Source organism: Podarcis muralis, chromosome 2, assembly GCF_964188315.1.
Source record: "Podarcis muralis chromosome 2, rPodMur119.hap1.1, whole genome shotgun sequence".
Lineage (NCBI taxonomy): Eukaryota > Metazoa > Chordata > Lepidosauria > Squamata > Lacertidae > Podarcis > Podarcis muralis.
Genome location: NC_135656.1, coordinates 94,308,421 through 94,333,858, shown reverse-complemented (window position 1 = coordinate 94,333,858; position 25,438 = coordinate 94,308,421). Strand labels below are relative to the sequence as shown.

The window sequence follows — 25,438 nt, the reverse complement described above, 5'->3', positions numbered from 1 at the left end:
AGACATCTTCCGGGTCATGTGGCCAGAATGACTAAGCCACTTCTGGCGAAACCAGAGGAACGCACGGAAACACCGTTTACCTTCCCGCCAAACTTACACTTTGACATGCTTTCAAACTGCTAGGTTGGCAAGAGCAGGGACCGAGCAACGGGAGCTCACCCTGTCGCGGGGATTCGAACCGCTGACCTTCCGATTGGCAAGCCCTAGGCTCTGTGGTTTAGACCACAGCGCCACCCGCATCCCTGCAGTTGAGGGTAAAGATGGTTAATTCCCTGTGCAAACATGGAAGCCCTTTGCCGTTTCCAAATTTTCAAAGCGGTAATTCAGAGACTCATAGGTGTTACGTGGACGAACCCAAGTGCTGTTCAGACCTTGTAGTTACTGAGGTGGGTACTGTTGTCCTTCTGCAGATGGAACACTCTTTGGTCTGGGGGAGGCTCTGATCAGCAGAGCAGAGAAGGAGGGCAATTTGTGCTGATTCCCCAGCCCCTCCACCCCACATTCCCCTACACTGTTCCAAAGGGTCCCCCAAAGGTCTGGAGCAGATTTCTGGGACATGCATGGAGCAACACGGGAAACGAGGGATCAGCAAAAATAGATTCCCTCCACATTTGGTTGGATCAAAGAGCCTTCATCTGGCACAAGCATTAGTGGATATAAACCTCAGCTATGGCAGCGGCTTATACTAAATAGTCTCTGAAGATTGAAACTGGTGAGCAGCCACCTTGTCTTGGTGGCACTAAGTTCACACTGAGCCTGTACTGGCAGAGGAATCATAGCTCCTTTTGGTGACCAATGACTTAGGGGTCCTCAAGTGTCAACAGGTGGGCTAACCTATCTTGGCTCAGGAAGCTAAATGCTCTTAGACCTGAGAATCTGACTTCTAAAAATCTTAAGAGGCACACCAGAGAAGAAGCTAGACAAGAACTCTCTTACACAAGAGAAGAACAGCAACTGAATACTCCTCAACTCCACCCAGATACAACTATGTCCAGTGCCTCCTAGTGAATATCCACACAGCCCATGTGAACATGTGTCTTGGGCTGTTGGTATGGCATCAGTTAAGTGTGGGCATGGAAACGTTAGCTGAAAAAACATGGACCAAACTTGAAGCTTTTAATCTTACTGAATATGTAATATGCAATCTACCTATTTCTGACCCTCCTAATTACATACCTCTCAGACATCATTAACCGAGTATTGGACTTAGGAGTAGCATTTGGTTTTGTCGTTGTAAAAGCTATGAATCAACTACTGAAATTTTAAGGTTCATATAGACCCAGTTCTGCCGAAACCTAAGTAAGTTTGTACAAAACTCAGGAGTATCTTTACTATTTATATTGATCTTACTGCAATTCCTGAAGACCAAGTGTTTAAACAAAACGAAACCACACTGGATATATTTAAATAATTTTGAAGAGCAGCGCTCTGAATATTTAATAGCTTTTTAGCTTATTTGTGCCAATTTTATTCATATCACTTCATACAATTGACATGGTAATTTACTGCACATGTAGTAAATTAAGGATGATTGTGCCTGATTGCCCAATTATTGTGATATGCATGAAATAATACTACAGATAGGGAAAGACCTCTGCAGTGTTTGCTCTGTGGAGTCTCAAAAAGAATGTTCAAGCCCACCAATTAAAATCCAACAGTTAAATCATGATGACTTTGGCTTCAAATGTGGAAAATTATACAGGGGATTACAGAAAACTGAAGGAACTAATCCAGATGTGAAAAAACCTCCAAATTCTTACATTTTTATATCTCAGTTATATGTTTATCAACTTCACTTAGCACAATTTAGATGGTGATTTGTTAGCACTGTTCACAAATATTTTATCATGTGCTGACCAGCAGAATGGTAAACATCCATTGTAAGTCACTGGATTCATTTTATTATGAATTTCAGTTCCCACTATAAAAAAATCAGTTGGCTGGTGTGAAATTAACTTACTAGGCCTGTTCATTGTTCAGTTCAATCTATGCTTTGGATGCTGTCGTACATGCATTTTCCTATGAAGTCACATTCCCCCATAGTCTAGACTCAAAGTTGGATTTCTGTAGGCATATATTTAGAATCCATGATATTCAGTATCAATTCAACAGAACGTATGTGAAATGGAGAGTCAATATTCACATTTTAAACTGTGATTGGTATGAAAAGGTTATTGTGGACTCTGTAGCATTATAAGAGATTGTTTGAACCAGTCAGTACATTTCAAATTTTGGGAGAGTCATGGGGACACCAGCCATCAAATGTCTGTCAAGGGTGTGTGTGTGGCACAGCACAAAACAGCTTCTTTGCAGAGCAGGGCATAACGCAAATTTAGAGAGACAACTACACATGACAACCTTATGCTTATCATAAGTCAGCTATTTCCTGATTGTGAAGATCACACAATACTGATTACATATACCCCCCCCACACACACACACCAATGTTGTTGGTGTCCAAGAAGTACCAAGAAAAATACACAAGGTAGCCACATCACACTCATTTCTTCACAGAAATTGCACATCTGCAAATGTCCTGTGTATTTTCATTACAAAAGCTGGCTATAACAAGTGGGACCTGCAATTAAATGTTGCAATGTGGACTTGTCCTGTTCAGTTTTCCAGCCTGGAACTTGTGCCTTCTCCCAGAATATTCCTTTTTAATCCCCCACTACAACAAGCCTGGACCATTCTATGTTCACTGAGCATGCTCAGTCCTCATTGAGCTTTGGAGAGGGTTGCCCTGTTGGGGTTGTGTCTTCTTTAGAAGGGGTCTTTCTACAACTTTCAGGATTCCCCCAAACATGCTGGTACCTCCTCTCTCGTTCTTTGGTGGTGCTATCTTGGCTTCAAAATCATAGACAATCAGAGATGGTTTTCACTCTAAGTATATAATAAATAAATGGAACCCTTAAAACTGAGAAACTAGCCAATACCAACTTTGCTTTCAGTTCTGAAAGCCAACTTGATTCTTACATAACAGACCTTCCACCATTATTGTTCAAATGGCATTATTTCCAACTGATAATGCTCTACAGGTTTTTGGGGAGGAGGGGACATTCCCACAAAGTTCCAAAACGTTATACATTTTGGTCATTAAAGTGCCTTATTATTTATCTCTTGGTCCCCCCCCCCTCTTTTTTAGTTATGTAGATGCCTAATTACATCTTTTCTTATTTAAATAAGATCCATTAAAGAGATATTTCCAGGCCCCGGTGGAAATGAAATGTCCCTGGCACACAGTGTGTCTACACGCTGTGAATTTTCTATTACATTGGGCATGCAATAGAATGCTGCTAATCTGTGAAAGGTCCTTGTCTAAGGCTTGGCTTACAAGTCAGACACTCTCCTTTAGTTATACGTTTAAAAATATGTGTTTAATGTGACCAGCTCTGCTGGAAGACATTATTCTCTCTATTTCCAATTCCCACCCCCTCCTCAAGTTGATTTGCCCCCTTTTGCATCAGAAAGGAATGGAAATATAATAACAGCGATTAATTATATCTGCATTGTTCTATTCTTTTCTTAAGTCTAGCTCAGTTTGGTTTTTCTTTTTGCCTTCTTCAAGTCAGACTGAGGCAATATCGAAGAGTGCTTTATCCCAGAGAATGTTTTTAGAGGGGAAAAAATGGACCTCCTGTTTTCACTCTGGCCTACAGATTTTTCTCTTTATAAATATATTACTTCTCTGTTTCATCTTCTGCCAGTTTGCAACATCCAGCCTTTAATTCAGATATGAATTCGCTATTCTTTTTTCAGACACTATTAATAGTTGAAATGCAATCATCCTCCCTGGAAACTGTACCGGTAGCCTAACAAAAAAAAGTTATCTCATACACTGGGGTGTTGGGGGAGGGGAGAGAAGAGACAAAATATTTGTTCACTCAAGCAGTGCTATAGCACTTCACTAACTTGCAATAATGAAAATTGCCTTCCCCCAGTTCTCCCATGAAAATAAATCTATGCCTTCAAGCATTTAAAAATAATAACTCTGAAAAACTTTTGTGCTTATGGATAAAGGATACAGGGGGAGAAATGATGCTGTGGATCATATTTTCAAACTTCGTACTTTCTGGGCTTGTATATTGATGTTATTTTTAAGTATATGTTCCTTATGACTTGCTCGTGTGGTCGAGACATCAGTGGACTTGGGTTTTCTTTGTGCAAGGAGGGAATCTCTGGGTGTTTTCATTTACAACATTGTTAATTATCATTCTGACATCATTGCATATCCGTTAACAAGACACACGCGTAATTATGAATCGGCTATCAAGACAGATTCATTCCACAATAGACACTAATCACTTAACTTGAAAGCAGGAGACAACTGTGAGGTTCTGAATTATTTAAGGTGCAATCCAAGCAAAGGTAAGCACTTTTAACTGTCCTTTAATTTTAGTGCAAAAGATGGAAGCACGTGTCTTATTCTGCCACAGAAATCAGCAGGCTTCAGAGTTATTTATTATGGCTTGATTGCGTCATTAGAGCCCGCTTTTATATCTTTCAACTTGGTTCACTTCAGTTGCCCTTTGACCATGTAAACAATAGCTAAGAGGTTGCTAGCTACTTTGGGTTTAAAAATACGTTTTGATTTATGAGGTAGTGTCCATCTCTGCAAATACATGAACATTGTTTGAAAGTGCCCATAAGGTGTAGTTTCCTAGCTGATGTTACGGATCACTAAAAACCCCTCAAATCATATCAGTGTTGACATGGAGGTTTTTCCACGAGCTCAGCAATGTGTGAAAGCACTTGATCTTGATAGAAAAGACAAAAAAAATTCCTTCCAGTAGCACCTTAAAGACCAACTAAGTTAGTTCTTGGTATGAGCTTTCGTGTGCATGCACACTTCTTCAGGTATCTGAAGAAGTGTGCATGCACACGAAAGCTCATACCAAGAACTAACTTAGTTGGTCTTTAAGGTGCTACTGGAAGGAATTTTTTTTGTTTTGACTATGGCAGACCAACACGGCTACCCATCTGTAACTGTTGATAGAAAAGGTCATTCATTTAATAAAAGTGTATTAATGAGAGTTTTGATATAGGGAATCCACCCAGCACATAGTTAAACTAAGGAATTCAATCCAATAAGATAATAATAATAATAATAATAATAATAATAATAATAATAATAATTTATTATTTGTACCCCGCCCATCTGGCTGGGTTTCCCCAGCCACTCTGGGCGGCTTCCAACAAAGATGAAAAATACACAAAAATGTCACATATTAAAAACTTCCCTGAACAGGGCTGCCTTCAGATGTCTTCTGAATGTCAGGTAGTTGTTTATCACTTTGACATCTGATGGGAGGTCGTTCCACAGGGCGGGCGCCACTACCGAGAAGGCCCTCTGCCTGGTTCCCTGTAACTTCGCTTCTCGCAGGGAGGGAACCGCCAGAAGGCCCTCGGCACTGGACCTCAGTGTCCGGGCAGAACGATGGGGGAGGAGACGCTCCTTCAGATATACTGGACCAAGGCCGTTTAGGGCTTTAAAGGTCAGCACCAACACTTTGAAAAGATGTAGTGGTGGCCACCAACTTGAATGGCTTTAAAAGAGGGCGAGCTCCAAATTACAGCCATCATTTTGCAGATTTTGCACTTGCAACTTAGAAGTGCCTGGAAGTGGGCTAGGTGGGATACCATTTCCACACAATGCATAGGCTCTGAAACCTTCCCAAATACCACAACTTGTTCTTAGTTGTTTTAACTGCAGCACAGCCCCCCCCAAACTGGAGCATACCAATTAAACAGATGAATGCTTGCAAATTCTGCTATTAAGTTTTCTTCTTCTTCTTCTTTTACATTTTGAAGATTGCTCCAGGATCATGCTGGCATTGGCCTTGTTGGCACAACATGGTTAATCATAATGGTACCACTTTGCTCCTCCCTGGCTTAGCATTATATCCAAACTGTCTTGTACACTGTTTCATTCCAAATGAACCAGGTCCTATAGTCAAGACTTGCCCTTGGTTACCAGACGGTAGATTTTTTATTTATTTTTAGTGACGCCAACTACAGGGTGACTCTTTTAAAAGTACTCTGTATCCACGGGGCCTCTTTTAAAGGGCTCACCCTGTACAATCCACACTTCAGATAACATGTACACTAGTGGAAACACAGTGTCCCAGATTAGCATGTTCATGGGAAACTAGTATAGGGCAATAAACTGAGCCTATATAGACTATTAAACCAGCCAAAGACATTGCCACACATTTTTAAACTGTCTTACTTCACATGCACAGGCACCTTCAGAGGTTATCATTACCACATGCAAAGAACTGCTCCATTCATTCAGTGGAACCTGGATGAATGGATATTGCTGAAGAGCAGCATGGGGTAAATTGCACTGTAACTTGCTATTTAAAAGACAGCACTCCGCCTTGCTCTTCTACAGAGTGGATTGCCGTCTCCACTCTGCTAGTTAGCCAGGATGATAAAACTAGGACCCAGATCAATAAATCTAAAATAATATGTTTCAATTGCTCAGCAGAAGACACCTTCGTCGACTGATTAATAACTACAGTGACATCACTATTCCTTAGCTCCACATTCTTTTATTCAGCTGGACAAGGTCACCTTTGAAATGTATCTTTGCCCTCAGACATTAGATTGGATTCTGTGAGGGAGTCCAGATAGCGTTAATGTGTTTGGACATTAAAGAGATAAAACATGGTTCAAACGTTCAACCATCACAAGCTCCCTCTTCCTGCTAAGGCTATCGCAATGCACTGAAGATAACTTATGCAGGCATTATGAGCCTTTGAAGCCTGAAGATTTCTGCTCAGTGGACACACACAGGAAATTGATGATGATGCTAATAAAATGCCATGCTTATTCCCCCCCCCCCCCCGTAACATTTTTCTGTACATGTACGGAACTCAAATTCTACTCTTTGGTCGCTACAAACCCACTTTGGGGGGCAAGAATCATCAACTGTTAATATTATGGCACAAATGAACAACCTTTAAACTGCAGAGATATTCCGTTTTTGTTTCAGGAGAGTAACTTATTAAGGTGAGATTCATCACTGTGCATGCATAGCCAAAAGCTAATCGGTACATGTAAAATTATGTAGTGGTTTACAAGCTGCTCCTTTGTAGAAGGAAACACACACCTATACTGTTATTTTCATAGCCAGTTTATTTTTCACAAGCACCCGCACTCAAAGACGATGAAAGGTTGTCCGTATGATTTACTTCTTCAAAATGAAGAATAACATCTCTCTGCTCCTACATGAACATGATGGGGCTTACTTTCAAGTAAATTTGCACAGATTATACTGCATGCTTCAACTATTGTTTGCATTCAGCTTTAATTTGAAGAGTCTCAAGAAGGCAAATGTCAGGAGCCTTCCTATTCTGGGCAAGATGAGGTATTTAGTGCTCACTTTACCTTGCTTCATATATAGCCTTTCTACCCTCTTTCTTCTCTTGCTGCACACCTGAGCCTCCATCCTGCTTCTACATATTGCACAATATTAACAAGATAATCAGAGATGGCAGTCTTTTTGTGCATGTCCTCAAGTATTACAAAGTTGACAAAGATCCACTGCTAACGGAGTGCTTGAAGGGAACAAAAATATTTTCAGGTCCTAAAACATTTTATACTGAAAGGATTGCATGAATGCCCACCAACTAGGTGTTTTTTGCAGATAGCCTGCTCCAAAATTTATTATAACTTGAAATCAGTTGAATTAAAAAAAATAATATGTGTGTTGGCTCGCTCCATTTGCACCTTTAAACATGCTTTCTAGCACAAAATGTTCTCCATAATATTTTCTCCTCTTACAAAAAAACACTGTTGAATGCAGTTTTCTTTATCCACGCAGAATATAGCAAATATATATATCACGCTTTGCCAACAGAAAATCTTTAACAGCTGTTTATTGCTCATTTGCAGAACATAAGAGCAAAGGAATTCCATGTCTTGGGGAAACTGGCTGTTCCATGCTATCTTTGGCTACAAAAGCAGCACTTTTCCTTAAATAAAAATAAAAGTAGTTCCCCAACTTCCCCGCTTTTGCAACAATGAAAGAAAATGAACAAATTCTAATATAGACAACAATGGAATCTGATTTGCAGTTAGCCGATTTCCGTTCTATAAATCAAACATTCCCCTTAAGCTCAAACTATCATCTTAAGTAATGATCTTGACAACAGGAACAGCTTTTTCAAACAGTCAAAATGTTAGGAAAATGGGAAGAACTCCAGACTACGAACTTAAAAAAAAGAAAGAAAGAGTGCTCAGTAACCCTTCAAGGAATTTCTCAGGAAAGCTCATCACAATGTGCTTTAAAAGCTCACTTAACAGGGGCTTCTGTCCTTTATCATCTGTTCAAAACATTTTGGTCCTCTTGGGGGAAAAAATGCCTTAGAAACCAAGCTAAATAAAGTCACAGTTCTCACAACAGATACTTGCCTTCACATATGGTTTTAACTAAATAACTTCACGTCTCCAACAGCTTCAGAAAGAAATAACTGCAGCATACCAAGTACATGCTAGCTCCTCAAAATGCCAGGACATGCACATACCTTCCATAATCTGGCCTCTATATTTAGATAAGAACTGTACCTAAAGTCAGGAAGGTCAGCATTGAAGCAAGTTGAACATATTTGAGCTGCCCGGTCTTTTAGCCTCTGCTACCCACATCACAACTCTCCCAGGCCAGAGATCCTTAGGTATCCTATACACAAAAGAATAGAGAGGGAATTCTGCCCATCAGGAATGATCCAACATAGCATTCTTACTTCAATAATCCTGTCGTGAATCTGCAGCCCTCCTTCTTTGGCAGCAGGCCCGCTGTCTGCTATTTTAGAGACAAAAATTCCTTCGCTAGATGAGCCGTCTTGATTGTCCTTTGAAAAGAAAGAAAATTGGGGGGGGGGAGGGGAAGGAGAGAAGAATGTAAACACTGGTTAAGATTGAAGCATGTTGAATTCATGGCACTGGTCACCATTTAAGCACTGCACGGCATATGGACGTTTCAGTACACCGCTGCCCAGTGCCCCAGCAATATAGCACACTCACACTTTCTGTGGGTAAATGCCAAACGCAGCCACAGACAGGTAGGTGTTTACCTTGCCACCATTCAAAGGTGCCACCGTTTTGGATTTTCCAGATAAAATAGAAAGCGAGGGAATGTGAGGTTCTTCCATTCCTCTGCCCACCAGTGGTCTCACCTAAAGGCAGAGGTGGAAGAGAAGAGAGAGCCATCCTTCCCCACATGAAACTTCCTGGAGGCCAATCAGCAGGTGCTTCTGCCTTTGGAGCCAAGATCCCTGTCTTCCACCTAACCTGTGGAACTCACTCCCCAGACATGTTTACCAGCTCCCTTTCCTGTTGGTGCCAGGGGACGTCCTCTTCTCCCATGCCTTCATGGCATAACTGTAGTTTTCTATTAGAACCCTGCCCACCACTGTTGTAATTGACAGATTTCCAGTTTTTGTTTCCAATAGTCAGCTACTGGGTTGTTGTTGTTTAATCTGTTGCTGTAATCTGTTCCCTTGATTTTTTTTTTAATCTGACAGTTCTTTTTATCAGCCATGTGAATCTACCCCAGCCCTACCTACAGATGCCAGAGGCTGAACTTGAGATGTTCTGCTCCCAAAGCATGGTCTCTGACACTGAGCTATAGGCCATTCCCCTTTTGTAGTTCTATCGTGACCTGCAGAGCAACCCAACCCAAACCTACTGCGTAAGAATAGTGGTGAAAGGAGGGGAAGACACACAGCCTAGGTAAGGCTTGGAAGAATGCTTATTAAGGAAAAGCATTTAGATTTTGGCATTGCTAACACAGCTCTTGTCTGTTAGGGAAACTATACAGTTTAGAATAAGTTTGTGTTGCTCCAAGACCTCACAGATCTATGCACAGAGCATCTGCCTTGCATGTAGAAGGTCTCAGGTAGGTATGGAAAAAAGCTCCTGTCTGAAACCCTGGACAGATGCTGCCAGTTAGTATACCAGGGTTTCCCAACCTTGGGCTGCCAGCTGTTTTTGAACTACAATTCCCATCATCCCTGACCACTAGTCTTGCTAGCTAGGGATGATGGGAGTTGTAGTCCAAAAACAGCTGGAGGCCCAAGGTTGGGAAACACTGGTATAAACAGAGCTAAGATGGACGAGTGGTGTGGTTCAGTAGAAGGCAGCTTCTTATGTAAGCTGAACTCTCCAAGGTAGTTTCAGAACATTGCTGCGTAAAACTGAGCTGAAATACTGATTGGTGAAAAATGAGGTTCGCCCTTCTATAACAGGACTGAAAAAGTGTTTCACTGTTGCCCAAAAAAATTATTGGCAAAAACTGCTCTAACGTATACATGAATATTGCCTTCACTCTAAATGGATTTCATTTAGCAACTAAGGTCAGATATAGTAAAAACTGACTGGCTGAGCAGGAGCTTGGCATCATCGTATCCAGAACAGGATCCCTAATTTGCTGGGATTAGTTGTGGAGAAATGACAGTAAAGAAGTAGAAAGAAAGGACAAAGAATGTCTGCAAACAGTCATGGAAAAAACTTACTACACATGGCAAAAAGCAAAATAGGAGAGCATTTGGCTCAACCCTGCGACTTTACCAAAAAAAGTTGTTTTATAAGTACAACATTTGCATATTTTAAGCTTTTTCAATGCAGGGTGGAGAGATGGCGCTCATAATGTCACTCCCCCCTGCAAAAAAAGAGAGAAGTATGAGCCTGGCAGCAGAGTGTTACATAATTGTTGTTCGTTACGGCTGATCCAATTCCCTAAAGATTCTGAACAGTCCATACTTTCATTGGGCTGTAAAATGGAAAGACTAATCTGTAACAGTTCAGCGGCTAAGTATATAATAGCGTAATATGTGGTTTATGCTGCAATTCTAGTCATATGTACCTGGGAATAAACTCTATTGACCGAAACATAACTTACTTCTGATTAAACACGCACAGGATTCCGCTGTATGTGACAATTCCCAGCCCAATCCCATCTATAACTATATACCAGTGAACGAGATAAATCTATCAAGCGACTTTTGTTAATTGGGTAAACATCTTTAGGGATCTTTAGCAGCATCAATGAGATTGCACAGAAGTGTCATTAAAATGCTGCTAAATACAAGGAAACGGTTTAATTAAAGTGCATTAGCCAACAAGCTTGCCAAATTATTTCAAAGAAACCTTTATACAAGAAAATAAGCCTCCCTCCTTTCATACATTACAAGGCAGACTTGGGAGGTCTGTTGATTTTGTTCATACAGTACGACAACAACCAATAAATATGAAGAGTTTGTTTTAAGTTACAAGAAGCCCAAGCCCAGGTCAAGCAAAAGCTGAGGTGAAATCATGAAGTCCCAAACTAAATATCATCATACAGATTGCACATAGTGTCTAAGAAACCATAGGTTAGGGTGAATGCATGGTATCCCAGAGTCAAGTGTTAGAAACTGGGATAGGAAAGCTAGGAGCCAAATGGCTTCTGGGACCTGGGCTGTGGGTACCAAAACAGAACATCTAGCCGCCACAGGGGAGGGGGGGGGGGTCAGCAACACTTTTTATTTATTATTTTGATAAGTATGAACTAATATGCAATTCACATAAGTGACCCACTTAATATCAGAAATTGTTAATACATGTTTAATTTGGTGTTTACAATAAAAAAATCCTGGCACCGTACTTCAGTTTTCAAAACACTCTACTCTTTATTGTTAAACTCCTTAATATATTGTCTATCCTTAACACATACTTCGAGGCTTCAAAGTAAATACATTTCAGTAATCCTTGAATGTCAGCCAGGCACAAAAAAATGGCACCCAGACTTTCTGAGGTGCTCACAAATGGGAGAATCTTTCGTCGCAAAATGTGCCTGGCACCCTGCTAATTTAGAACCCTAGAGAAGATTGAGGCAGTTCTGCTCATCCTCTGGTCCTCCTGCAGCTGGGAGCCAAGTCATAGTTAGGCTTAGCATGTGGTCAAACTTGGGTTCAGACAGGAAGCGAAGACTTCTAAGATATCTATGCTCACAGCAGCACAGTGGCAGCAGGACCGAAAGAGGAGTAAAGTGGCTGCAGTCTTCCCTCTGGGAGCCTGTGTGTTCACACTAAGCTATTGCTTGGCTTAGCATTACGTGCAGACATTATCTTGTTCAGCAGAGACAGAACATGCCTCATAGTGCGTACGATGGAACACCCCTATGCTGTTACCTAAGATGAAAGTAAAAGCTCTGGTGGAACAGACCAAAGGCTCACCTAGTCCAGCATCCTTGCTCTCAACAGCGGCCAACCAGATGCCTATGGCAACACATCATGAGAGGCGCGAATGTATCCATAGGGGTAGCATTTGTTCAAGTGAAGATAGCCCATGTAAATAATACTTTCTAGAGCAGAATATGTGCCTAACAGCATCCCCTCCACTGCAAAAAACGTCCCAATGCTAATAAGAAACACATATATACATCAATGATTAACATACCATGCATGGCCGACCACCAATTATATTAAATCCAAGAGACCCAGAATCACGATGAAGAACAAGCGTCAGCGCTTTAGTCTCTTCACCCTATAAAGAACAGGGAAAGTCAATTTAACTCTTTGAACACTGGCAAGCTTAGGGCAGGCTTTTCTTCATAAAAAAGACATTAAAAGCTGGTGTTTGTGAGGGCTTCTACCCATAAAAACACTTGAGGACATAGAGCTGTATTTTCTCCACAGATTCTAGTGAAAATCATTTGAGGGGCAAGTTTTCCTGAAGGTTCAGTACTGGATCAAGGAAATCAGCTCATATTAAGGTGAAGCTGTTGCTAGTTTTTATCCTGAAATTCTTACTGAATAGATTAGGGTGCTGGTGACACAAAAGCCAAAGTTACTGGTTGTGGTTATTAGCAAAGCTCACCTCCCTGAGAGAAACATGGATGGAGGTTCACATTCAGCAGTAATTGAGTGAATACAGCTGGGTTCTCCATCACAGATACTCTCAATGCAAGGACTTCTTATGGTTCTCTCTCTTGCCCTCCTTCCACATCTGCTTCCTGACTGTATACATTTTATTTATTGAGATGACATTTACACTAAATCAGGCATCCCCAACCTGCGGCCCTCCAGATGTTTTCGCTTACAACTCCCATGATCCGTAGCTAACAGGACCAGTGGTCAGGGATGATGGGAATTGTAGTCCAAAACATCTGGAGGGCCGAAGGTTGGGGATGCCTGCACTAAATCTCTATGGATGTGGGAAGGGATTTAAAAAAAAAATTAAAAAAATTGGAAGCAATTGATAAAGAAGGCACCAAGTATGATAGCAGACAAAAACTGTGTAGACATTCTCCATACCAAAGACTGATGCACACAACCATTTTTACACAATTCTGGCAATTAGCCTCACCAAATCCCGGAGGCCCTTTGAAATAGATGCTATGCTTGATATTCCACCTCACGCCACAGTGTCTACAAGATTAGCCACCACACCAAAAAACTCAGAGTGGTTTGACTGCATTCAGTTGTTACAACTGAATAATGTGTGCCTATGAAAGAAAGTTCCAGGAAGTGGAATGGCATTACTAACAAAGCAACTGTAGGAATGTTGGTCATGTAATGACAACTTCCCCTCCCTTTAGACCAAGAAAGTTAAGTTTAATAATCATTTGTATGCAGATGCCTTCTCAGTACTGCATCCATCACTAAGTATTTTGGATCCTACAGGAAAACTCTGTGGGGAAACTCTCCATTAATGTTTAATACATTTAATTACAGAAATAATAATGCATGCATGCTATGAAGCAGTTTCCTGACCAAGTCGCCTTGGTCTGCTGCAGAGTTTGTTCCCTAATATAGGAATGCCATGTGCTAACATAACATCCCCCTTTCTCAATTCTGAAAGGGAGAGGCCATAGCTCAGAAGGAGAATGCATGCTTCGCATGTATGAGGATTCAAGTCTGAGCTCTTTCAGCTCCACTTAATAGGGTATCAGGTAGCAGGGCTGAGAACAACTTCTACTTGAGATCCTGGAGAGCAGAGTTCAAGACGCACTCCACTCAGGGTTGGCGTTACTGTGCTCGATGGGGAATTGATCCGATTCATCTAAGTGGCAGCATTTTATTTCCTGGGAGAGTTGGAGGATTCTTCTAGTACTTTTTAATCGCCGACCAATAATACCAAAGAATACAACAACTGACGTATCCCTCCACCCATTTCTGTGCCAAAGAAAGTTCACTGACTTGAATGAAATGACACTGAGAAAGTAGAGAAATGAAAAGAAACAAATGAAAAAGGACCAAGCCCTGTATATCTGGAGAAGGTGCAGCTCAGTAACTTTGACCTCTGTTTTTAAATACAGTAAATATAAAAAAGTTGATACAATGAAATATAAATTTCTTTTAGAATGAGCTGAACTATATCACCAGGCTCTATGGCTTCCCCAAAGCCTGCTTCCCATTGTATTTTCCCCACTGTAAATTCTCGCTGCATGCACTATCCCCCCCACTCAAATTTTAGTTCTGGTCCACCTGTGCTTTGAATGGGGGGAGGGGGGAGGCAGACAGACCTGTTACCCTTCAAATGATGTTGGACTCCAATGCCCAAAGGCTCCAGTCAGGGATATACTTTTTAAAAATAAAACACCAACTATTATTCATAGCAGCCTGATCACAAAGCTTTTGGGAACCATGGAGAACACTGATGTCCCCCTCAACTGGCTTTGAATCAAGCCATGTGTAGTTTGTACGTTCCAACTATTTGAGTTCTTGAAGAAGTCATGCATCCTTCAAGCCACTGGAAGAGCAAGCTCTCTGGTTATTATTTAACCACAACGGTAAACGCCACGATTGCCTGGGTGCTTTTGCCCCTATAGTGGGATTTAATAGTGAGAGCCAGTGTGGTGTAGTGGTTAAGAGCGGTGGACTCATAATCTGGTGAAACAGGTTTGATTCCCTGCTCCTCCACATGCAGCTGCTGGGTGACCTTGGGCCAGTCACACTTCTCTGGTCTCTCAGCCCCACTCACCTCACAGAGTGTTTGTTGTGGGGGAGGAAGGGAAAAGGAGATTGTTAGCCGCTTTGAGACTCCTTAGGGTAGTGATAAAGCGGGATATCAAATCCAAACTCTTCTTAATGAAAATAATTAAGAAGTAAAGCACAATTCATTGCTGCATACTGAAGAGAGAATGCATGTTTTGTTTTAAACTAAGTGATTATACTTATACTATAAGAATTCATTCCGCTCAACCCAGTTTTCCTTTATTATTTTGCAACTGATACTCAATTATCATTATGAACGCTTGGTTCTCAATGGGCTGTCTCTCCACCAACACTATTATTATGTATAGATGATGGCAAGTGGGTATCTTTAGCATTTGATACGGACAATCACACACCCAGATAACTGCCTGGTTGATTGTGGCAACCATGAATCTTTACAACTTAAGACATTTCCAATCTCACCATGAGTTAAACATTGTTTTGGACTAAAACAGTGTGCATTTTTAACATAAATATTACAACTTGTAAAGGTCTTAATTTTTTAAAATGCTGTCTCACAGGAGCCAACCATATCTGTTGTTTGTAAAGTATTATGTATACAGTGGTGTAAAGCACCACTGTATTATTATTATTATTAATGAAGAATTATGATCGAAAGCCATTCAAAATATTTAATTTGATTATTTAAATTTTCAGTCTTAGCCATCTTAAAATTTAATCTGGGGTGATGATAATCAGGTGCACATCAGCAGCCTCTGCAACCTCCCTGCTAGGAAGAAAACAAACAGGGAAAAGGCAGCCACATGAACCTTGCATCATCCCAGACACCATAGCTCACGTAGGCAGTGCACGAGGCTCTTAATCTCAGGGTTGTGGGTTTGAGCCCCACATTGGGCAAAAGGTTTTGGCATTGCAGGGGATTGAACTAGATGACCCTCATGGTCCCTTCAGAATCCACAATTCTATGATTCTATACAGATGAAAATGTTATAAACAAACACATGAATTTGAGGAAGTTATTTAACATGTCTGGTTTCCATATCCAATTAATGGCATAAATTACAATTGTTGCCTAATAACGCAATGCAGATGTTTTAAGCTTGGCTCCCCACCCCCTCCACCGTCTTGGCATTTCAGTGTGAAGCTGTCAGTCAAACTATATTAACATTTGAGAAACATTCTGCTGAGTTGCTCAAGCCATCATATATTTTCCTGTCACTCCTATGAAAGAAAAAAGCCCAGAGCTAGTATCAGCTGGTATAAATTACAGAAATCTAGAGATCCAAATTAACTTGTAAAACTGCACAGCAGTTTATACTTGGGACTATAATGTTGTTTAGTGGTAGAGCAAGGCACCCCCAAATCCTATTTACTTAGAAGCAAGTCTCACTTATTTCAGTCATATTCCTTCCCCCATAACGGATTGATTTGTGTCTCATTTGTAACACTGAAGCTGAAATCCTGTAGCCATTGACAGTAGACCCACAACTTATGCACATTTAACTTGTGCACATTCAGCTTTGCACACTTGGCAATTTTTAAAATTATTTTTTTACAAAATAGAAAGGGGTCAGGCATCCAGGAAATAAAATTTTGGCAATCCCAACCACCATTGCATCCACTGAGTTTGGACTATACAAGATTTGGGCTTTATGCTCTATCCCTGGAACACAACCCCACATAAGTTTAGAGTTTGCTGTACCTTGTAGTAAGACCAGTTGAACTAAATGAGACTTAAGACTTGTGAGTGGGCATATACAGGATTGTGCATCAAAAATCAGCCTCAAGAAATACCCAGCTCTTTTCTTTTCTCTTGTTGCCTTTAACTGGCTTTCTAGCATGCTCAACTCTTCTAAAAGGAGAGCAGTGGAATAAGAGGTGAAACTGTTTTCCCGGAAACCCCCTGGCCCAGACGTCAGATAATATTTCAAGGCAAAAACTTCCAGTCCTGTGAGGCCACTTTTAAGGTCTAATAAGTTCAGAAATGGAAACATAAGAATGTTATTGTCACAAAACCCTGTGACTGCACTCAGGATGGTAGCTGTAATTAAAGTTTGAAGGAAAAGGTTTCCATTACTATTGGATTGTTTCTCAGCAAAAGACGAATGGTGGGGGCGAGTGAGAAATAGAAAGATCTGCAATGCATCAACCAGCTAGTTTAAAAAGTAAAAATAAAAATCATCACAATATTTGGCAGTTAAAAACAAACAAACGTTCTAAGCATTTAAAAAGATTTCTGCTAGCTTGCCATGCATATCCATAACTGATCCGCTGTTTGCATTTTAGCACAGTAATACGAGGGAGGAAACTGGGTGATAATTCTAGCAGATGTGCTTCTAAAGCACCACCACACAAGGGACTAACAACTTGTTGCTCCAACAGCCCTTTTGAAATTCACATCTTGAGATTAATGCCATTTTAAATAACAGCTCTTAAAAGAGTTGCCTCCTTTACAACTTACCACTGTCACTCTAAATTATTATTATTATTTTAAAGCATTTTATTGCAAATGGTCATGCTTAACCCCACCCAGCTCAGATCATCTGATTCTACAACAAATCTGATCGTTCTGGCATGCTGCTTACCCACAGCTGAGTCAAGCTCTTAAACATAATTCTGGAAATTGCTTCAGATCCCAGCTGAGTATTTTGGAGCTAGGAAGCTACCTTCTACATTTGATTCTGAACACTGGGAGTGTTCTCACTTCTTGAGTAAAAACATAACTTTCCTCATTTCTCAGCCAATCCCATTACAATAGGTTAGCACACAGATTCTCAAACAATAGGTTCAGTTTCACCACTGAGTCACAGAAGGTTTCTGGGTAATTTACCATTTGCCAGTAATAGCTGTTTAGGAAGTGGGAGGGGCAGGGGAAGCACCATTTAAGTACAGTTGTACCTCTACTTACGTATCCTTCCAGATACGTAAACTTCAGCTTGCTAATGCGTCAAACCCGGAAGTTTATACTTCCAAGTTTCACCACGCATGCATGCGCAGAAGTGGCGCCTCTGGATACAGACTTTTCAGGTTGCGGACAGACCCCCGGAATGAATTACCATTAAGTTCGTATCCAGAGGGTCCACTGTATACAGAAAGTGGGAAAATTCTGCTTCCAATTAAATGGTTGGGATCATCAGGCAAACTATGAAGAGAAGAAGAGAATTATATAAGTATACTGCCCTTAGAATGCAATCCTGAAGTAACCTCCACTGAATTAAATGGAGACTGCTTCCATGTTATTGAATTGCAGACTTAGAATACCTTGGAACACTCGGCTATCAGACTTTTCCCCTGCCTAGATGTTGTGCCTGAAAGATATATGAATCAAAGAACCCTCTAGATTTTGTTGTTCCTTAAAATTCACTCGTCAGTCACGTGCCAAGCCCACTTAGCACTCCCTCCTCCAAGTACCTCATATCATTGATTCTACCATCTCCCTAAAATTCAATTTGCGAGGGTTTCTTATTGCACTGACTGCACAGGCAGAAATACTTCTAGATAATTTTTAAAAAGGGACACGTAAATATGGTACCAGAAACCGTTAACACAGACTAAAAGCTAAAATAACAAAGTGGCTCAACCCTAGGAGTCATGCTGTGCCCAAGATGGAGCAACATGACTGCAGTACCAGCACAACGGCTTAGCATATAGCATGGCACTGGAACTGCAAATCATGCCAGGACAGCCATGTGTTGCATGACTAATATTTCTCACTGCTGGATATTAAATGGCAGAATGTACAAGTTGATGGTCTTAGACAAAGCGAGAAGGCAGGATTTCAAGGCACTATGGATGTGCCTCTTCTCAGTAAGCCTTGAACTATTTGGTAGAATGGTTTTCAAAGCAGCAGTAAAATGGTCTTGTCCCACTTGTCTTGGGCAGGAAACCACAGTAGCTGGAAGTGGAAGCTCCAAATCGTCTGAAGGATTTGGACTATAGACATCTGATTAGAGATAAGAACCTAAGGACATTAAGATATTCGCAAAATTCTCCCAATCCAAATTGTAGCATTCCCAAATTGGGTTTTGATGTCACAAGACCATAGCGGTTGAATCTATTGAACGACACTGTTTTATATTAGGTGCTACAGCTAGCCTGAATATTTTGGAATCTACAAAATCCCTGAGCCCAGTGTGCATGCCTGGCCACTTGCTTATATCCTTTGCCCTTCGCAGCACACAACTATGTTGACATCGCTGTCTGATTAAATAATCCAGGGATCAAAATACTGGAAGCAAGCCATTCCCTCTCCATACACACGCCAGCGAAGCGAGCCATGTGGCAGGACAATCCCCATGCTGGTCTTCCTTCACAATTCTCCAGCGCACAAAGATGTATATTTTCTAATTGCACTTCTTCTGGCTGAAACTGTTAATCTTGGAAAGTTGCCCGAATGGCTGTGAAAGACATGTAATTGATTGAGCACTACACCACAGTTTTGTGGTGACATGACACCTTTTGGCTTTCTGCAGATTACACGCTGCCTTTTTCTGAAAAGTGCATAACAGCCTTTTTGTGGACAGCCTGAAAACAAACAGTCATGTTAACCAGCTGTGTCCATAAATCTGATGAAAACATTGCTGCACACACTGCGTACTGTAGACACTATCTGGGGGGCTATGTGCTTTTTTTTTTTTTTAATAGCAACTAAAACACCCAGTTGAGTAATCTAATAATGCCACAGAACAGTTACAAAGACCAAAAGTTGATTCAGACATTACATATTCCAATGATGAGATCACTCCATGTCTGGACACTCACAAAAACATACTATGAGATGCACACAGCTTGCTTCCTTAGCAACTGTGAATTGCAGAATCAGGCTTGAAAAATTTCAAGTGCTTAGGACATAGGGAAATTAAGGAAGCTGTGTGCATTTCACACTCTCTCCTGGGTATCCAGACACTGGTTTCACATCAGGAAGGGGCATCCTAGCAGGAACCCAGTGGAAATCAGCACCCCAATGTGAGTCAACTTTATCTACAGTGATAGTGTGCACCAATGTAAATAAAACACAGTCTTATTCCAAGCAACAAGGAAGACATTTGAAATGGTTGCTGTAACACAGGGGGTAAGGGCAGGGACATACCACCTCTGAAAGTGCCAGATAGCCACTAGCAGATGGATAAACAATGAATATTCATGCACCAGCGGTAGGGGCTGAGCGCAGACCTCAGCACTAGAAGAAGGAACTAGCGACACTTTGGGACCGTCACCCAAGCAGCAGAATCTCATAAAAGGAGAACCGTTTCAGGATCTGCTTTGAATGATGGTGAAGTCAGTAACGCAACAGTATGTAGAAAAGGCCAGCTCAGGTTGTAGAAGTGATGTTACATATCAGCACCACAAGCATAATAGGATTAGGACCAGCAATGTGAACAAAGGGCAGAAGGAACATACTGATAGACAGGAGGACTTCTACAGATATGCACTTACAACTTGTATGATTGTACTCAAGGGGTAATCAATACATTGGGGTTGGGGACAGGGGAAGTTGGGGGGGGGCAATCCTACTCCCTTCCCCATACAATGATTTTAGCTGGTTTTAGAACATCTGCATAGAGCTTAGAAGCTAATAATAATCATGGAGTCGTAGAGTTGTAAAGGGCCATGAGGTTCATCTGGTCCAATCCCCCTGCAATTGGAATCTTTTGTCCAACATCAGGCTCACACCCATGACTACGAACTTAAAGAGTCTCACGCTCTACCAACTGAGCTATCCCGGGTTGTTTCTATGGATGTGGATAGCCAATTCCACCCTCTCTGAAGGTGAGATAGAAAAGATTTAAGTTGGACACCAGAAAACACTTTCTAACAGAAAGAACTGCTGTCCATTGGCATAAGATGCCCATGAAAGGTGCAAAAACCCCATTCTCTAAACTCTGTAGAGATTTATTTATTTTTTTGAAGAAAAGGTGGGAGAACTATCAGTCTGAAGAGTGTTGCATCTATCCTACAAGTACACTGCCATTGAGCTCTATTATTCTGGGAAATCAGAGCAAGTTTTAAAGATTTTAAATTCTGTGCATATTCTGTAATGGCTGATCCTAGCGACCTTATGCTCAAGCTAAGCCTCTTCTAGAAATAATATGTTATTTAGCAAGTCACATTTAGAAAGCTTTCAGGTCAGGGAGCGTCCTTATTCTATGATCCTGGTTACTAACAGAGATTCAAAATCAACGTTGAATTCAAGGGGGGGGGCACCCATTTCGAGTTCATAAAAGTCCCCTTTTAAGGGGCGAGGAAGAGTGGAAAAGAAATTGTGACCTGGATTTCCTCAACAGGCTTATTTTCTGTGCCTCCCACTTTACAACTTCTAATGTTTTTCTTTCTCTCTGACCAAAACACGCAAGCAAGACTCAAACACTAAATCTATCAAATGTAGCCATGAGTGGGAAGAGTGTGTTGGAAAAATATGAAAACGCTTTCCAGGGGGAAAAACAGCACTCATCCATGTTTGAGAGGAAATACTAAAGTGTTTAAACACACACGGATGTTGCAGTAAACAAACCCCACAATGTAGCACCTGAAAGACTGCCCAAGAGGCCAGCTGTCACGGTTATGAGAAGAATTCTGTTTCATTTTTAAAATGTAGCGCAGTGAACATGGGAACTTGGTATAAGTTCTCTTATGTTTTGATAGTACTCTCCTTCCCCCTCCTCTCTCTCTGTAGCCCTCCTTTCCTAGGCAGGTCCTGTTTCTCCCAAGTTAGTGGTGAGCAGCTTAGCTGTAAATATTTGCCCTTCATGTTGAGCCTTCCAGCTGGCTGAAGCTGCAGCTGACAGACATGTCTGTAAGCAAAGGGAGAGAGAGGGAGGTGGAGATGGGGGGAGGGCAGGCAGGCAAAAAAATAGATTTCAAAGGGGAAAGCGGGGGACAGATTTGACCACTTAGCAGACTCCCAAGCCTTACTAATGAGGAAAAGAGAAGAAAATAAACAACAAAAATCCTGTCTCCTCCCTGCTACCTTCTGTCTGGCCGGAACCTATCTACACACACACACACACACACACACACACACACACACACAAACACAACTTTCACCACAGGATGCCAAAAGTCTGGCACTTGGGACCGGGAGCTGCTTCTCCTTTTGTTGTGCTTGTTCCAAAGGGGTATTTACTCTCACTAAAACATCAGTGCCAAACCTCTAGCTTTCGCCTGAATGTGATGAATGACACATTCTCAGAGGTTCCGTAGGGGTCCTGGAACTGCCTTGCCAGGGGTCTGAATATGGGAGGTGTAAAGAAGGGAGGATGCAAACGCGCCCTGCAGCATTCTGTTTATGGAATTATTTACCAGGGACAAAACTAGAAGGATGCTCCCATGCCTTACTGTGCAAACGCTGGGTCCTGTGACCCAAAAACTGTGTCATTTGGAGGGGGGCAGAAGGATGACTACCAACAACAGCAGCAACCAGGGGGCTTGTGGCAACTTAAATCATAAAATCGAGATGTCACAAGACCCCTGGTTGTTGTTGCTGGAAATTACCTTTCTGATTTTCGCCCCTCTGTGGGATGCCAAAGTTTTGGCTCGGTTGGAAGGGACTAAAAGGGGTCATCTAGCCCAATCCCCCCGCGACGCAATAATCTTTTTTGCCCAACGCGGAGCTCGAAGCCACGACTATCCCAGCTCATTTCCAGACTAACGCATCTGCATCACGTAAGGGACCCCGAGAATCACCCAGTCCAATTCCCTGCAATGCAGCATGCAGCTGTCCCATACGAGAGAGGGGAGCCTGCCTGGGCCACTTGCTTCCTCAGAGGCGCGAGAGGGCGCTTCAGCCACCGAAGCGGGAGCGGGGGAAGGTTTGCCCCAAAGAAACCGGCGCAGCCTGTTCAGGATGCCGCGGGATTCTTTGCTGCGCCTGAGAGAGGATGGAGGGCGAGTGGCTGGCGGGGGGGGGGGGCAGGCAGGCAGGAAGGAAGGAAGGGCGATGCTGGGGCCAAGGCGGGCCTCCGTGCGGATTCACCTTGTTGGGCGTCGAGGCGGCGAGGCTGCGGCTGAGGGAGTCGAGGCGGGCGCTGTACTCGGTGAACTTCTTCTGGTAGCGCAGCGCCGTCACCTGGAGCTCGAGCTGGGCGGCCGAGAGCTGCGCCAGGAGCGACTTTTCCCGCTTGCCGGCGCGCAGCGCCTCCTTCTTGAGCTCCTTCTCCAGGCCGGCCAGCTGCGCCTGCAGGGCGGCGCCGTGCGCCTTGAGCGCCTGCAGGCAGCAGTGCGAGCCGGCCTGGCGCTCGCCGTGCGTGAGCGCCAAGCCGCAGCCGCGCTCGCAGGAGCCGGCCGGGCGGGCCGCGCAGGCCTCGCGCATGTGCGCCTCCACGTCGCGCGCGTTGAGCACCTCGGCGCAGCCCCGGTGGCGGCAGCGGGCCGCCGAGTAGCCGCACGCCTCGGCGTGCTCGGCCAGGTGCTGCAGCTTGACCACGGCGCCGCAGCCGCGCGCCCGGTTGGCGCACTTGATGTCCAGCTTGAGGATGAGGCTCTTCAAGGGCAGGACGTGGTTGAGCTCCTTGGCCGACATGCGGCGGCACTTCACCGGGCAGCTGCCTTGCTGCACCACCCACGGCAGCACGCAGCCGGCGCAGAACACGTGGCCGCAAGGGGTGGTCAGAGGGTCCTCCAGCACTTTGTTGCACAGGTTGCACTTCAGGTCCGGGTCCACCTCGCCGCTGAAGCGGTCCAGCTCGAAGCCCATCGCCCCGCCGACGCCCCACGCTCTCGGGGGGAAAAAAATGGAACAAGCAAACAAGCGGAAACCCCCAAGGAAAACGCGCGCAAGCAAGCAAGCGCTCGCTCCAAAACTCCTCTTGGGGAAAGAGGTGGCGGGGGGGGGGGGTTGCAATACTATCTTCCCCCTCCCTCCAAAATTTCAAATCGCCCACCCGCAAACTGCACAGCCTCCCCCAAACAGTTGTCTGTCTCTCTTTCGAAGTCCCCAAACTGCAGAGATCCTAGGGAATTAGCTGCAGCCGCCCTCCTTTCTTGGTTCCTCCGCTAGTCCTTGGGAGCAGCCTAGACTGGCTGGCTGCAGGCTGTCTACTGACTGAACTAATTGCCTCAGACTTCCTCGAAAATGCTGGGGAGGAATCCTCTACCGCATTGATTCTAGTGAAAGCGCAGGTTGCCTTCTCCCACTTTCCCCCCATCCCACCCCTTCTCCTTCCGCCCCTCCTTCACGCAGCCTTTCCCAACCCCTCCTGCACTCGCCCTCTCTCTCTCTCCCCCCATTTCCCCCCTCTTTTGGCTCAATTTCATGTGTGTGCGCGCGCGCTTTTTTGTCCAGCGCAGCTAAGAATGCTGTTTATTCGTGAGCACAATCATCTCTACGAAGGCATGCTGGCGATATGAAAAAGGAGGGGGTTGTGCGGTCTTAGTTATAGCGCTATGGGAATCTGTTTGCACAGCTGTTTGCGCGTTCATCTGTTTGCTCGAGTTGTTGTGGGGCTGTGTTCCGAGATGCTCTTGGGGCGGCATCTGGTCTTATGACGTTCAGGGGAGCTGTGGGGTGTTTATGCAATGGATTTGTGGCATACCGTACTCTTGTCTCTCCCTCTCTCTGCAAGCTGCCTTTCCTTCTTATTGCAGAGTTATCTGGCTTCTGGCATGTCCTTTTTCAGTTTTGTTTGGTTCTCGTGTTCTCCATTCTACAGAGTTGTGAGTTTTTCTTTGTGGACCTGGAGGTGGTGACAGTGGAGCCCTGAGTGCATATTTTCCATGGAATTGGAGGGGATCATTCTGTGACAGAATGGCACAGAATGGCAGGATATTATATTCAGCAATACATGGAACTGGGAAATGTCGTTTCTGGGAAGCTGTGGAGTTCTGGAGCATCAGGGTTGGTTCTGTTTTGTGGAGCTATTCAGGGCTGTTGAGCTTAATTAAATTTTGTTGAAGTTCCTTCCTAAGGTTGGTACTCATCAACATTTTTATCATACCAGCTTAGAGATGTCAAATCTGCAGGTGAACCAGGAGAGATAGCTAACACTTCAGAAGATGGAGGTAACATTCAAAATGACCTTGACAGAATGGAAAACTGAAATTAACAAAATGAAACTCATCAGACAAATGCATTTAGGAAAATAAAATGAACTGCACTGCTATAGGATGGCTTGGCAGTAGTATATGTCAAAAGGACCTCAGGACTTAAGTCCATCTCAAGCTGGTCACGAGTCACCTATGGGATGTGACTGCAGAAATGACTAATGCCGTTTCAGGCTGCACAAATGGAACTGTGGTTTCCAGTTCACAAGAAGCAATAGCTCTACCTTATCCTGCACTAGTCCAGCCAATAGAGTACAGCATCCAGTTTTAGGCACCACACTTGAAAAGGACATTGGCAAACTGTAATGTGTTCAGAGTAGGAAAATGAAGATGGTCTGCTGTATGGTGAACAAGCTCTGTGGGGAAAGATTGGAAGAACTGAGTATGTTTAGCCTGGATAAAAGAAGACTGGGGAGGTACATGACAGTGTTCTTCAAATATCTTTTCCATAGAACTTG

The 25,438-nt window shown here is 43.1% G+C and overlaps 1 protein-coding gene across 2 annotated transcripts in view; it reads right to left on the bottom strand.

Annotated features, from left to right (window-relative positions):
- Positions 1–23,769, bottom strand: part of PDZRN3 (PDZ domain containing ring finger 3) — a 173,588-nt gene extending 149,819 nt beyond the window's left edge. The window contains exons 1-3 of one of the 2 annotated variants that reach the window (XM_028719371.2): positions 22,915–23,769; positions 12,442–12,528; positions 8,748–8,855 (exon numbers count right to left, since the gene is read on the bottom strand). In XM_028719371.2, coding sequence (XP_028575204.2) covers positions 8,748–8,855; positions 12,442–12,528; positions 22,915–23,634 — 915 coding nt within the window. In that variant the 5' untranslated portion in view covers positions 23,635–23,769. The remainder of the gene's footprint in view (positions 1–8,747; positions 8,856–12,441; positions 12,529–22,914) is intronic. The other variant, XM_077925029.1, reaches the window with a different exon arrangement.
- Positions 23,770–25,438: the final 1,669 nt, after the last annotated feature.